The sequence below is a fragment of the Gopherus evgoodei genome, chromosome 18 (assembly GCF_007399415.2).
Source record: "Gopherus evgoodei ecotype Sinaloan lineage chromosome 18, rGopEvg1_v1.p, whole genome shotgun sequence".
In the NCBI taxonomy this organism is placed as follows: domain Eukaryota; kingdom Metazoa; phylum Chordata; order Testudines; family Testudinidae; genus Gopherus; species Gopherus evgoodei.
In genome coordinates, this window is record NC_044339.1 from 12,095,817 (window position 1) to 12,111,678 (window position 15,862).

General features: G+C 40.8%; 1 protein-coding gene across 4 annotated transcripts in view; it reads right to left on the minus strand.

The window, feature by feature from the left end:
* The window catches only part of UBE4B (ubiquitination factor E4B), a 62,777-nt gene that overhangs the window by 33,730 nt on the left and 13,185 nt on the right, over window positions 1–15,862 (minus strand). For 2 of the 4 annotated variants that reach the window (XM_030537330.1, XM_030537331.1), the window contains exons 3-7: window positions 8,398–8,533; window positions 7,909–7,996; window positions 3,676–3,820; window positions 2,519–2,747; window positions 891–1,064 (exon numbers count right to left, since the gene is read on the minus strand). In XM_030537330.1, the coding sequence (XP_030393190.1) occupies window positions 891–1,064; window positions 2,519–2,747; window positions 3,676–3,820; window positions 7,909–7,996; window positions 8,398–8,533 (772 nt within the window). Of the gene's footprint in view, window positions 1–653; window positions 1,065–2,518; window positions 2,748–3,675; window positions 3,821–7,908; window positions 7,997–8,397; window positions 8,534–15,862 lie in introns of all 4 variants that reach the window. The other 2 variants (XM_030537329.1, XM_030537332.1) reach the window with 2 other exon arrangements.

Here is a 15,862-nt window from a genome sequence, read left to right on the forward strand (position 1 = left end):
ATGGAAGCCCTTCAATCTCACTGAATACTAAAGATCAGAGCTCTGAGCTGCTCAACTGAACCACAGCATCTGCAGAGCAAAATGAAAGCACCAAAAAGGCTGTTTGTTGGTTTCTCCCTCCTGCAGAGGTGGGGGGATCCTGGAAGCAGCTAGCAGAGGGCCAGTACGGTAGTTAGTACTTGTCTTTGCTGACAAAGAGACGCTAATCTATCATTTAAATCTGTCAAATCTGACATACTCCAGCAAGCAAGAGCATTCAACAAACCAACTGAAGATCTACACCAAGTTATTTACAAACCAGGAGACCTCTTTGATAGACTATCCAGCATGAGTGACTGAACTGCAATTTAAACCAAAGGAAGAGAGTTTACCGGGGGGGGGGGGGGAAGGAGAATAAAAGGAAGGGGAAATATATAACGATATTGCTACCTTTATGCCAAGTACGTTAAATATCAAATACCGACAGAAAAAGATTTAGTACTTTGGCAGCCAGGGCTTGTTAGCAAGTCAACGTATTAGCTCAACACCAACAGAAAAATCAACGCTTGGTAAGTAGAGTGAGCTCAGCACAGAGACTAGTTCTTCCAAACGGTATAAATGCACCACACCCTGCACTGCACATGTAATAGATGCTGTTTGTGCTTGTGAATTACCTAGACGGAATCCTGTTTAGGAAAGAAGAACGCCTGCTCAAGGTACCGGGCAAAGCAGTAGACAAAGGTGGGCCCATGGTTGTGGGCCTCTGTCTGGATGAGCTGACTGGCACAGCTTGAGGACTGGCAGCCATGACTGGAGGACTTGGTGAGCTAGCTGGGATGGAGATATTCAAGGAGCGTGGGATTTGAGAAGCTGAAAAGCCCCAGGGGTGGGTTACGGTATATGGGTGGTACCTCGGAGAGGAGGGCTGGACTCCAGAAGGACTTGCAGCTGTGAGATGAGGGCTGACAGAAATGGAAGGCACAGATGTGATGGCAAGTGAACTGGCCGGTGGGGTAACAGATGAACCAGTCATTGGCACATGGCTTGAGAAATGGTTACTAGAAGCTGGACTAGTCCCATAGAGACTAAATCAATTAAAGTGGGAAAAGGAAAAAAAAGCAGCCATTTAGGATACATAGAAGAAGGGCAAGAGAGAGACAAAATGAACAACAGAAACACCCCACTACTATTAACCCATTAGTATATGAATATTCCACATAACACATCACATACAATACTTTTACCTACTGAGTCTCATTTTAGGCTATTTGCAATATTTAAACAAGGTATCGATTTCACTGCTTGGATTATACATTTAACAGTTAAGAGCCAGATCCTCACCTGGGTTAAGTCAGTGAGGCTTCAATTACTTCATAGACTCATAGATTCCAAAAGTCAGAAAGGACTACCATGATTATCTAGTAGTCTGACCTCCTGCACAGTGCAGTCCACAGAACCTTGACCACCCACTCCTGCAGTAGACCCCTCACCTCTGGCTGAGTTACTGATGTCCTCAAATCATGATTTAAAGACTTTAAGTCACAGAGAATCCACCATTTACACTAGTTTAAATTGGAAAGTGATCATGCCCCATGCTGCAGAGAAAGGTGAAAAAACTCCTAGGGTCTCTGCCAATCTGACATGGGGGAAAATTTCTTCCCAACCCCACATATGGGGATTGGTTGGACCCTGAGCATATGGGCAAGACCTACCAACTACACAGCTGGGAAAGAATTCTCTGCAACTCAGAGCCTGTCTTATATAGTGTCCCATGATGGGCTGTTGGAAATATTTGCTCCCACAGATCAGCAACATGCCACTGTCGACTATCCCATCATACCTCCCCCTCCATACACTTATCAAGTTCAGTCTTGATGCCAGTTAGATTTTTTTTGTCCCCACTACTCCCCTTGGAAGGCTGCTCCAGAACTTCACTTCTCTGATAGTTAGAAACCTTTGTCTAATTTCAAGCCTGAACTTGTTGAGGGCTAGTTTATATCCATTACTCTTGAATGGAGCTGTAACAGTTCACATCAGCTGAGGATCTGGCCTTAATTACCGAATGTGCATTTAACCACCGAAGTCCAGTCAAGAAGGCAGAAGAATATGCTGGTGCAGCAGGATGAAGCATATTTTTAATCGTCTATACTTGCTGCTTTTGTGGCATTTCTAAGCCCGTATGAAGCAGAGGATATTAAATGCAAGAACTCAGGATTTGTTTACACTACAAAAGCATAACTATGGCACTGTAGCTATGCTGCTGTAACCCCATAGTTAGGCACTACAGCAATGGAAGGGGCTGTTCTGTCACTGTAGTAACTCCACCGCTTTGTGGTAGCGAGGTTGACAGAAGCATTCTTCTGTTGAGCTACCAGGGTCTACACCAGGGGTTAAGCCGGAATGGCTCCATAAGGGGAGTGTCATTTTTCACACTCCTTGAGCTACTGTTATGTCAATCTAACTTTCAAGTGTAAATCAAGCCTAAGGCTCACCCTTTCCAACACTTACAAAATCAACATTCTAGTGTACCCAAAGTTACCTGGATAAAGAGCTGGAACCAAAGGAGCCCACATTACAGAATATAGGACTTGTTCCTGGGTTGGAGCCAGTGTTTAGAATCAGATTTCTGTCAGGTGACCGGGCAGCTGCTGCAATTGGCTGGGATGTGGCTGTCAAGCTGGCAAATGGGTTTTCGTCCCTCGAGTGGGTGGACATCATCAGAACTTCCATTAAAATCTGGCCAATCAAGTCCTTAAAATCTGAGAACACTGAAGAGGACAGCAAGAAAATTAGGGAACGCTGTGGCGATGAGGATTCTCCTGAGGAACCTCGGTGGTAAACCCAACCAAAACATTTTCTTCTGTTTCCATAATTAAATGCTATTGTTGCCAATAGCAATAGACTAGGTTACTTTATTTTAACAGAAAAATTATCATTTGGTCTCTATCATCTCAGGTTTTGAGAAAACAGCAACATGCAAGCTCAAGGTTTGTGGAAAATGCAAATAACTGTGCATGGTCTAATGTCATTATTGTGGACATTACAGATAATTTTCTTTTTAAAATTCTCTTGTATTTTCCTTCCTTTTGTTGAGTTAGGTCACAGAATGTCACAAGGAAAAGCAAACGCAAGTTTAAATTAGCAATGAAGTGTTTTGGTACCTAGTAATCGGTCATTTATATCTGACAAAATGACTATCAACCTAATAAAGAGATAGCAGACTTCCTCAGTTTTATCAAATGAACAGCAGCCATATCTATTATAATGCAATACTGAATACTTCAATTTAAAAGGCTTTCTGAAAGATTCAAAAGCATGGCGATGCTGGCACAATAGTTTCCCAATAACAGACTGATCAATTTTGTTAAGGCATTTGACTTCAATGGGAGTTGCTGGTGCTCAGCACCTTGCAGGATCTCGTCTTTGTCCATGTATTGTGGCCCCATTGTAACGGCATCTGCTGATGACAAATGTATTTTGTGCTCAATAACTTCTGCATCAAGCAAAGAAGGCAGCCAGAAAAGCTCAAGCATCACTGCAGTATCAGTTATATGATTGCAGCCGAACAAAAAGCTCGAGATGAAGCTGGGCAACAAGTCAGCCACACCATCTTAATGTTTGAAAACGATGACATGACTCCTCCAATTTCTTCTTTCATACCTTAACTAGCACAATGGGAACAGCTGAAGTTCCTACCTTCTTTTGGGTTCTGCTTAAATTGCTCAGAGAACGAAGTGAGGAAGATGACGTCTCTGTCTCGGTCCTTCCAGGATACTCTGAAGATCTTACAGACCAGCTGTAAGGCCTGCTCCTCGGATACTTCAGATCCTGATGGAGGCTCCTTGTTAAGGGAAGAGGGAAACATTTTTTGCATTCATTTTGGTTTGGCTTGTGCAAGTCGAAGTTTCAACAGGCACAATACGACACCTTAAATCAGCTCTGTGGCAAAAGGAAACAGGACAAACAAATTCCAACACTTATTATCCATTGATTCTGTAAAGAAAACGTTCTGCAAGACTTCTTGCATGTCAGTTTGAAAGCCACAACTAGATTCTGGTAGCAGATTATGTGTGCTTATGAAAGGACAGTCATACCAGTATCAGAAAATATTTCAAAAAGAAAAAATTATACAAAGAAGAGTTATAGGAGAAATGAAATTATATCATACACCTATATGGTGCAAAGCAACTGGCATACATCATACTAGAAAATAATGTAGGAGTAAGAAAAATTTTAGCCTGGATACTGGCCCAACTCTACTCTTACAAGGAGTTCTATGTTGATTTTAATTTTATTTAACGTCTACCCAAAGCAGACAGGACCTCCTTTTTTTAAGATTTCATCTCAAAAAGAAAACCTAAAGATTTTCCCCTCTTTTTAAACCCAATCTTTCTTTTACTAAAAAAAGACCAACAAAAATAATTGCGTCCATATAGCAGTTAAAAACCATTTCCAGTTAGCTGGCTTGCAGAAGGTTAAATACAGAGGAACGCTCTTTATTCACAGCCAGATCCCAACTCTTTGAAGTCAGCGGGAGTACTTCCATTGACTTCAATGGGAGTAGGAGCAGTCTCACGGCACAAGTCAGCAACTCTTAAAAAACTTAATTCTACACGGAAGTTCCACTGTAAATGACATTGCAGTTTGTACACTGTGATGCCTGGGAGCAACTGGGGATTTCCAGTTGCTAGATGAGACCTGAGTGAATGTAAATAGGTCCCAGCATAGTTAATAAGCACTTTGTCAAACAGAGAATACTAGAAAAAAATAAACTGAGAAAATTAATCCTGATACCAAGTGAAAACTTTTGGTCATAACACTTGGGGAGAGCTGTTACAAACTGCCACTTGTTCAATTTAGCTTTTGTTTCACCCAGTCCCATGGCTTTGCCTCTCTTTGGAAAGAGCAGGACAAAGTACTCAAGGACCTGCCTCATTCCTCTCCTCCCTTCACTTAGTCAAGTCATGTTAACTATATTCAGTTCCAAGGCAAAACAAGCTTCTCTGCAGTTACTCCCCTCAAAAAGTTGTCAGCATAAATAACACAAGTAATGAATTACAGTGGTGTTACAAAGGTGATGCCAGATTTTGGGGAGCATAGATGGAAAAGTAGCTCAAGAAATAAGGGAAGCAAGTTTCAGATAATCGTCATCTGCAAAAATGGAGGGATTGAGGTGTTTAAAAACCTTTCCAGAACATATATGCAACCAGCAATCTTTGTTCTCCACCATGGCTGGCATGGCTAACTGTAATTAGACATAAGCATCACTCAAGAACACTGAAAATACTTGTTGCATAAAAGTCAGTGGTTTCTGCCTAAAATTATCGTTTTTTCCTCTAACACTTCCCAGCAAGAACCCTGCACTTGGAACTCTATGATGTAGGGCACGTTCCACCAGTTCCCAAACACCTTTTGTTGCAACACACTGGTCACTGGATTGGTGACTGGACCATCCTCATCCCATTCTTCCTTATTCCATAGACTTTAAGGTCAGAAGGGACCATTATGATCATCTAGTCTGACCTCCTGCACAAGGCAGGCCACAGAATCTCACCCACCCACTCCTGTAACAAACCCCTAATCTACGTCTGAGTTACTGAAGTCCTCAAATTGTGGTTCCATCACACCACAACCCAACACACTTGTTGACATCTTTTCTATTCTCTTTCCTTCTTGTCGGCAAATGTTGACTTTTTAATGGCAACAACTGCAGCTACTGACTTAAGCAATACAATTCACCTGAGGTGGTCTGCATCAGAATAGCTTGAACCCATATGCCTTTGTTCTCATTTTACCGTACACCAGTTTCCAACACATGCTAAAGTTGTCAGTTACACAAAGTAAAAGGGCCAGATCACATCACAATGACAAAACCCCAGCAAATGTGATTTTAAGCCATACCAGTTAAGAGATGGAAAATGCCTGTTGGATCAAAGCCCATTCTCCTGGAAGAGTATGGAATAGTTATCAGATAGAACACATCAGGTATTCAGCTGATATTGAGCTTTTTAAAAAGTATCAGGATAAGTCGGTATCTTCTGAAGAAGTTGTTCTCTTTAAAAAAGAAAGGTTGGCAGGGGAGGGAGAAAATTCAAACTGGAAAAAAACTGAAAAATAATAAAAAAGAATCTGACACAGGTTCGCACTGAAGATCCAACAGGGATTGCCTCAGTTTCCTTACCACTCCCACAGAAGTTATCTACCACTATTGTTTCCCATTTTTCCATTCCTCCTCTGCAGTCAAGAAACAATACACAGGACTACGGACCTCAAATAACCTAGAAGCCTGGGCAGGATACGATAACTTAGTGTGAATTCAGTTAACAACCGTAAGGCATGTAAAATTAAAGTGATACTATTTCTATTCACACAACACAAGAACCTATACGGAACTAAACCCCAAACTCTTCTGCTTCCTTTTCATGCAAACAAAAAGGCTCCAATACTGATATCAAAATATCGAAGATATTCTAAAATAATGCCCACATTTTCCATGCAGAAGGAAGGCAAGGAAATTTCCTACTTATAAATTGGGTTTGCGGTGCCTCCTTTCCAACTCATTCAGTCAGAGTAAGTCAGAAGGCTAAAGAGGAATCAAGCCAAGTTTGCAACGCTTCTTCGTACTCTCCACTGAGCCCCCCATTCAAGCCGCCCTTGATTTGAAGCTACTTATTTCACAGCAGCACAATGGAAGCTGTTTGACTACCTGGCCTGCAACCAGCGACGGCTCTGAAAAATAAGTTGTGCATCAGGGTTATCGCAACATGGCTCAAAGCCAGACTTTCACCAACAGATCTTATTACTGAAAGTGCAGAGGTAAACAAGGGCTTAGAAGGAGCACTGCAAAAATGGTGGTGGAAGCCTCTCCACGCCCCCACTGAGGCTGCATTTCTAGCATCGGACCCAGAGTCAAATGATAACTTTGGAGTGAATCTGAGCTTTGGGTCTGGTTCCCCCCTGTTCTGCTCTTCAGGGTCCCAACCCTTGTCTAGATGGGTGGGAGAGCTAGCTACTCTTCTTTCTCTTTTTTGTAATAAATAATAATAATAATACCTAACTCATATAGTGCTTTTCATTAGGAGATCTGAAAGTGCTTTACAAAGGAGAACATGGTCTTCAAAATTATATCATTTGTTTCCCATAACAAGTGTTTGCTTTGATCTAATCTCATTACAGAAAAATCAGATTTAGAGGGTAAAACTAATTTTATTGCAAGGTATAATCTCCCTCCCGAGGTCTCTTGAGAGCATTTTTCCAGAGTCTATCAACTGGATTGCTGAAGCTATTGTGCAGAAAACACTCTGAGACCATCCAGTTGCTTGCTACAAAAGTTCATTATCTCATGAGTTCTGTCTTTTTTAGGTTTGACCAGGGAATTTGGGGAAGGGCGAGTAGTCAGATGAAGCCTGAAGGCTGGGTACTTCCCCTCAAAAACATCTATGTGACAAAAGCTGAATGATCCAATGGAAGACAGATTAAGAGAAATACTGTATATTGCTCTTCCACCAATCTGACTATTGTTCCACATCCTTTGAGGGGCCTACCAAAGATTGATTGTGATTAGGGACGTTTCTCTAAGTCTGATTTAAAACTTCTAGAGGTAAATGGGAAAGCAAGACATCTGCACGGAAAAATTAAGGAGAGCAAAGCCTGTACCATCTATTAGTACCATCATCTATTAGTCCATCTGCCTCACTAATACAAGTAAAAGACAGTAGATTGAGTCTAAGCCAAAGTCTTTGTAAAACAAATCTAATACTTTATGAAACAGTAGCATGCATTACATTAAACAACAAAACAGTCGTGCTTTAAATTTAAACATTAGGTTGCATAATCCAAGTAAGCTCACTAATAAAATGCAAGAACTAAAGGTCACAATACAGAGTTTCTACATCTGGCCTGATGAAAGAGACTCTGGGACTAGCCAACCTTATCAGTCAGGCTCCTTTTCTCTCTGCGATCACTCTCATCGACCTCCATGTTCTCTATTCCTGAATCTACATCCACCTGGGACATACTGTAAGAGAAAAGAACAGACGAGCCCATTAACTGCTGGAAACCCAAAGACAGTTCTTTATGAAGATGCTGACTGAAGGAGTGTTCTCTTAAATGGAAACTGCTCAGGAAATAGGACGGATGCACGGGAATAGCCAGATCCATAAATGTGGCAATTAAAAGTTACTAGCCAGTAAATGGGTCTTTTGGGTCTGCCTCTCATATTATGTTTGCTTTAAACACAAGAAATATGACACTGAATTTCTTAAGCAGGCAAAGAAAAATATAAACTGTAGGAAATAATACATTTTAAACTTGACCTTTAACAGCTGGGAGTGGAAGATAAAGAGTGTATTTTCTTTGTACATATTTAGATGGCCTGTAGTGCAGTACCTGCCTGGTAGTATAAGCAGCGTTCTTTACCTTTTCTCACAGGAGACACTATCAATATCCATGCTCTGGGACCGGGAGAGAGACTGAGATTGTGTTTCAAGGCTGTTAGATGGGGAACTGCTGAGAGAACTCACTCCTTCGCTGCTCTGGCTTCGGTGGGCTACTCCTAAAGAAAAGCAACAACCAGATTAGTGCTGCAGAGATGGAAAGCCACCACAATTATCCAGTGAGGGCCATGTCGTTTTTGTAATCATTTCTTAATCCAGCTATTAAGGATTCCAGGTAATGCATTACAAATATTGTTGCCACTGAATTACTCTATGGCCTCAAGCAAGTTTGTCTGTCTGTACTTCCTCTTCCCTGTCTGTAGAAGTAGATGTAAGAATGCTTACCTGCAGCATGAACAAGAGAATGGAATCTTAATTCACGTCTGTGAGATGCTCAGGATTCCCTCTAAGAAAAGCACTGTTTGATTTTAAATAAACTCTTTGTTCTCTGTGCATCTGAGTGACATATGGAGCTGTAGTAATTCTATGTTTTAACTGTACCAAGGTTTACATAGTAGCAAGATTTACATGTTGGCAGTGATTTACACCAGAGCTCAAAAAGAGGGCTACAGGAATTTTTCCTTCTTTTCCAACATGCTCAGGTAAGAAATGTGGATATGTCAAATACACTTATCCAGCTCAATAACATCCTTCTCCCATCCCTCTCCCTCCAAAAAATTGCACTGAATGCAAATGCCTGAAGTGATCAATGTGAGAGCAAGGTAATCCATACTGGGGCTTTGATGCAATTTCCCAACAGCTTTGTGAGGTCAGCCAGTTTTTAAAAATTAATCCTAAAGCAAATAAATAAATAATGTATATGCTGTTAATAGATGAAACAAAAACAAGCCTCAGGCTGTAGAAAGTGACTGACTAAATCAGAAGAAGTGCCTCACAGCAAATTGTTGCCAAGTTTTAAAGTTCATGGAGTCATTTATAGATATATTATTAGATATGTATAGGTACCACTGTGTGTCCATCCGTCTGACCCACATCCCTCATGAGGACAGATCACCCTCACAGACGCGCACACACAAGCTAATAATTTGCACCAAAAGCAGTTTATATGCAAATCCATTTTTGCTTTTGTGGGTTGGGTCAGAAGAAAAAAGGAATTTCCCTCGCCAGGCCTCCCGTCTGCAGTGACCAAACTCTCCTGTCTGAGGCAGGCTGGAACGGCTACTTCTGGGTCCCACCAGTGCAACTCCAGTCCACCTTCCCAAGCAAGGAACTAAGCTTACTATCAAACTCTGATCACATGTAAGACAGTACTATATGCTGTAGAAAGACTGCCATGTCATCCCAACCTCATCTGTTTATCTATCTTCAAACGAACACAAAAGTTATAGTCTTCATTGCAGAGTTTAACCTTGGCTGTGACCTGAGTGTTGCCCATAAACTGGTTCTCCTCCACACACTAAAACTTCTGACCCGAGTTCAGTGGTGCTTTCAACCCACGCTAGCTGGCCAGTTATGGAGTGTAGTATAAACCACAAGTAAGGCTTTCACTTGGGTAGTATCCTGCCCACTTTGCAGTGAGGATGCAGACTAAGATCATTCAAATACTGATAGTTTTCCCATGATTCCCTCCATGTGCCAAGAAGGGCAAACAAGTCCTCCCACAATTCAGTGAGAAAGAATCAGTGTGGCTCAACTTACTAAAGCACAAAGAACCACGGGATATGCCCCCGATATCCTAGATATTCAGATAGATGAGCGCAGCACCAGTAAGGATAAAATAATTGAAGTGCAGCTATGCAACATGGCTAGGCAAACCTGGGTGCCGATCAGCCAGGTTCTCTCTGATGTGAAGGCATGCCCATCAGCATTCAAGGGTGTAGGGAGAAATACACATACAAAATTCATATTAATGCAGAATAAACCTTGGATTCAAACTACTGAAAGCAGAATGAGCGCTACTGACATCCATATAGAGGTTCAGCACACTCCTAAAATTTCTGCCTGGTGATACTGGGTCAGGGAGAGGGATGTTAGATTAAGTCTTGCCTAGTAATAAATTATTAAATTATAAATGGTTACTGTAGCAGTTCTGTGGTATTATACTTGTGTGCGGATAACTGGGCTCTCTGAAGACCAAGCAAAGAAAAAGGTATTATTAGCCTGCTCGTTTAATATAAAAGCAGCAGTGAATTCCACTCCTGTAGGGTTTTCCATCTGTTATTTACAAGATATTCCCCAAATAGTATTAGGTTGCAGGTAAAAAGCGTAAAAACAGATTGATAATCTATTTTTAAATTCTAGCACTGGATCTGTTCCAGCATTACAACTAAAATCTGCAGTACCTTCTCCCATGCTTATGGCAATATCACATTTTCAAGTTAACGTGGATAGTGAAGTAGAACAGATCCAGGATTATGACATTTTTTTCTGCAAGTGGTTTGTTTCAGCAGTTTCTTCACAAACTATTTCGAAGCCTTGACACAAATTTCAACTTCATGAGGAAATCTAAACAGAACAAGTAAGGCCAGTCTGCAGAAGAATACAATTTGAAAAAAACATTTTGCTTCATTTGGTCAAAATGAAGACTAAAGTAAGCAAAACACCTTCTCAACGCTTTAAAAAACCAACTTCTAGTTGTAGCCACACTTTATAACAAATCGTGTTAGCAATAGCTATTTAAATGGGGCTGGGACAGATTCTCTTTCTACATATGAGTGTACATCTGGAGTAATTCCACTGACTTCAATGGAGTTACACTGGTATAAACCTAGTTTAAGTGAGAAGTTATCAGACGTCCTTGTTTCTTGCAGTTTCTTTGGCCAATATGGAAAAGGGTTTTTGTATTTTTAAATCCATGGTATGGGAGACAATATGCACTGTGGCATAATTAGGCTAAATTGTCAGAAAAAATTCCCTAATCAACTTGGTCAGAGACTACACTAGAAACAACCATATTGTTATTGTTAGAAAAGTTTCAGCTGCAATGCAGAGAAGGTGTCAATAAATGAGCTCCACACCTACACACACGAGTAGTACTGTGTTGGGGGAATCGTGTTATAATACAGCATGGTCCAATCTCTCAGAATTTGAGGGGATACTATTGTATCTTAACATGATTCCGATATACACAGTAAATCTATACATTGAAACAGGTAGCCAAAAATAGGGCATATTCTGAAAAGGGTCACAGAGTTACAGTTATGCCTCCATAACACCACTTCAAAACATGTGTTAGCTTTTTCTATGGGTTTTCTGGGGTCTTCGTTCTCATAACACTTCTGATAACAAGTACAGATTTAGAGTCCAAAAAGAACTCAACTATTGACAAAGTGCACTGATGGCCCATTAACTTGATGGGGATGGAGCAATACTAAATTAGTATGCACTCCTTAAAGCTTCGCCATGCTAGGGGCAGATGAAGAGACATCAGCTGACAGTTAAGTTCACCAACTGGTTACTCTCAAAGCCATCTTCTACATCAAAAATAGATTTACTAATGTTAATGTATAGCTGGAATTTTTACACACTTTCTTCAGATGATTAAGTTCCGTATTTGAAATGCATATTGCAGAGCTCAGTTTTTTAAGTCTTCTAATTTATTTATGGATGCTAGTGGAGATGTTTATTCGCTCTTACTGCTAAACTATGTCAGTCTCCCAGTTCCCCAAGTTAGGTGGCTTGAAAGGCATCTAATTTTCAGTGGTAATCAACTCTTCTGTTAAAAAAAAAAATGTAGAGAAATAATTAGAGTGAACCCAGCCAATCCTCCCCATTTCAGGAGGAAAGGAGAAGCTTTCGGGCAAAATCTGTGTGTGGGCAGAATTTTATAGACACTATATTTTTGTGCATTTTTTTATTATTCCACTGTATATGCTAAAAGCCACATGTCATTTCATTTATACCTTCTCGACATTAATTAATTAACATCTGTGCAGCTTTTTGACGATTTAAAGTGCCATGTAAATGCTAGGTATTAACAGAAGCACCAGTAGGTTCAGATTTGCAGGAGGCAAATAGAGCTCTAACTGTTCTCTTCTGAAAAGTATGGCAGATCCATGCAGCAAGGTGCAGCTGGAACATCCACTGTTCTGTAGGATCAACCACCATTTTGGATTCCATCCACTTACAGGGTAATCCCAACGCAAACTAATATTTTTAAAAATTACAAAGTAAAATAAGACAAGCTAAGAAGGAACAGGACAATCACTTTGTTTTAATGAGTATGATTTTCAAACTATCACCTGCCAAGCCTGATCAGGCAGTGTCCCCAAACCCTGCTTAGCTGGCAGACTGCGGTCTCGAAATGGGGCCTTAAAGAAAAGAAGAGTTCATAGAAGAGGGGGTGATAACCACGCTCTCTTGAGAAGGGGAAAAACCAAACCTCCATCTCAACGAATAGAGTATGAGTCTTTAACCTCTGATTTAAGTGGGGTAGGAATGCAGCCCAATTGCCAGAGCATAGCACCAGAAGCCAAGACTATTCCTGACTCCACTTCCCTGTGTGCAAAATGCAAACAAATATAATACTTAACTTCCTCAGACAGGTTTTATGTCTGAAGTGTATTCTGAGATCATTAGATGACTGGCATAACAGACATGCAAAGTATTATTAATTAGCGTGTATACCAGAAATACAGTTAAACTAAGATTAAACTAAGATTAACAAAACATCCCAGTTCTGTGGCTGAAGAGACAAGTGTGCTCTGTAGAGTGCTATGAAAACACAGAAGGAATATGTAACTCACACCTGTCACAATTTACATGGTAACTAACAGCTGTGAACAAAAACAAAGGAATGTGGTAAATGTGGGTTAACAATCTATGTAGGGCTGAAGCTGACAATTAGCATGTCATTTCTAACAGCATTCTCAGCCAATTAAGCATTCTCTAGAAATGAGGAGGAAAAATGGGATCTGCGATCCTGTAAAACAACTTAGATTTTGCTGAAATGCCCACTGGTCAATATTAGATATTCACAAATTATTCAATTTTATTGATGAGAAAAAATAAATCCTACTGAAAGCAGAGCGATTATGGAATGCATGCTACAGCCTTGATCCTGCAAGTCCTTGCAAAAGGCACAAATCTGTTGCAATCCAGCACAAATGATGGCTAAATGCAAGCTCAAGGAAGCATAAACATCATGTATACCCCTCAACACTAAGTAGAAGCAAGCATGAGGCCTCATTTACATTAAGGAGATTGGTAACAGCGTAACTACATTGATATAGTTACCCCAATGCTAATACTTTATGTACATCTGCTGCACGAGTTTAAAGCAAGCCTTACATTAGTGCAGTTTACGTTACTACGTGACTGGTTTAAGGTGTCCTGGTGTAACCTCTGCTTTATTTCAGTCCAGTGCCTGTGCAAACAACATCCATTTAGTGACTTCAGTGCAAATGTCCTTAACGTAGACAAGACCAAATGGCACCAGTGCACCTACTCCATTACCTACAGACAATGCAGGGGAAGAGAGAGCACACCTGTGAGCAAAAAACTGAGGTGATAAGCACGATCCTCCATCATGCTCACGGGATGCAAAGCTCTACATGCCTCCCAGGGCCCTGCTCCTGCTATTAGACAAAAGCATCTTGGTGGCCACAGTGCAATACTCAATATGGGATCAGGGGCCCCTAAACTCTGTCCTGCCTATCACTTTCTATCTTGAGATAATTTGCACGACACTCACACCTGCATTGTGCTGGAACAAGTACTCCATGAAACATTTGACCTTCAAAACTCAGCCTCTCTTGAAAATAAAAGTGCAAATGGAAACACTGTAAATACATATTGACGTGCACTGAACACATACGTTGTATATATCTCACTCCCTTATTTTATTTATTATTTCCAGGATCTCTAAATATGCTTCCCAAATAGGGACAAAGTATTAAGAGTCTTTTCCACCAAATGGAGCCTGTGCTCTGACCTCGCCACTGTATGCAATTCCTCGAACAAGGACGCTTACAAGGACATTATTTTGCTGGAGCTGCTCTCTTCATAGACTAGGACTGGAAGGGACCTCGAGAGGTCATCGAGTCCAGTCCCCTGCCCTCAGGGCAGGACCAAATACTCTCTAGACCATCCCTGATATAAGAGTAGATTAGATAAATGTCTATCTAAATGAATTCAAATCCTCTGCAGTCATTTTAGTGTAGCACTGCTACGGGATTCCTGCAAACTGTAGAGCTTTAAATGCATCTTTGCTGATGTGAAGTGCGTACAGTGGATGCTCAGCATTGAGCAACACCACTCTCACTAACCACCATCAATCTTCTGGTCTATCTAACCCCCTCATTCTGGTCTGGAAAAAAAAAATTGAACATTGTTTCAGTAATCAGTATTATGGAAAGTGGACACTGTACTTTTAACTAGTGATTTTATGCTTCTGGCCATGACAAACCAACAGCTCATGCATCACTAGGGATGGGTGTCTAGAACAGACTAATCAATTTGCCAGACTGACCTCTCTAGGTATACTGTGACCCATGAATCTCTCAATGCCATGTGGTAAGAGGGCTACAAGAATATCCTGATTCTGGTATGTATATTCTGGTTCACCAAAGAATGTCACTTGAGTTCTTAAATGAAAGCCAGGGTCACACTGGTCATTAATATAATTGAGAAATCTAGGTACAGATACTATGTAAGGAGTTATGTACGTATACTGAAAATATGTTTTAAAGTCTGTAACTCTGCCTTGATACAAAGGCAGACGAGATATTTATTCACCTGTCTCTCTGGCATACAAATTTAACATTGTAAACTAACACAATGGGGAATCATTTACACAGAAAGTTAAGGGGAGGGAGGGGGAGCGTGTGTGAAATCAACAAGGAGGCATCATACTGAGATCACATGGCTGGTGATCCTGACTCTGGGTACAGACAATGAACTTTGTGAGATACAAAGAGAAAGCAAGACATATCTAGAAAGTAGGTGTACCTTTATTCTTCACCTAGGAAATAAAAAGGACAGCGCATTAAAATGGGATCTCTGCCTACCTTGGTGGAAGACACTGCAAAAGACTTTGGGTGACATAACCTCCTGTCTAAAAAGTTATCTTGGTAAATTAAGATTAGTCTCTAGGAAGATTATGGTGATTTGATATTTAACTCCTTTGTTTCCATTATCCTTACTCACTGTCTCTTGAATCTTTGATAGTAAACATGGTTTTCACTATAAATGTATCTCAGCACTGTGGTGTGAAGCTAGGTGCTGATCCTGAGTTGAATCAGGCAAGTTGCTGTGTACACTTCTCCTTTAGGGACCGCAGACCTCGTATTTCTGTGAGCGTTCAGTGAATAAAGTACTGGACACTACAGGGAAACACTTAAAAAGAACTCAGGGACTGGGTCATATCTATTGTTAACCTGCAAGGCAAGGGCTGGAATAGCCCAGAGTAGATTATTTGGCTGGCTAACAGAGGTTGGTCATGTCAAGGAGCCAGTACCCAGTTAAACACAAACAAGTCTCTCTTGTGC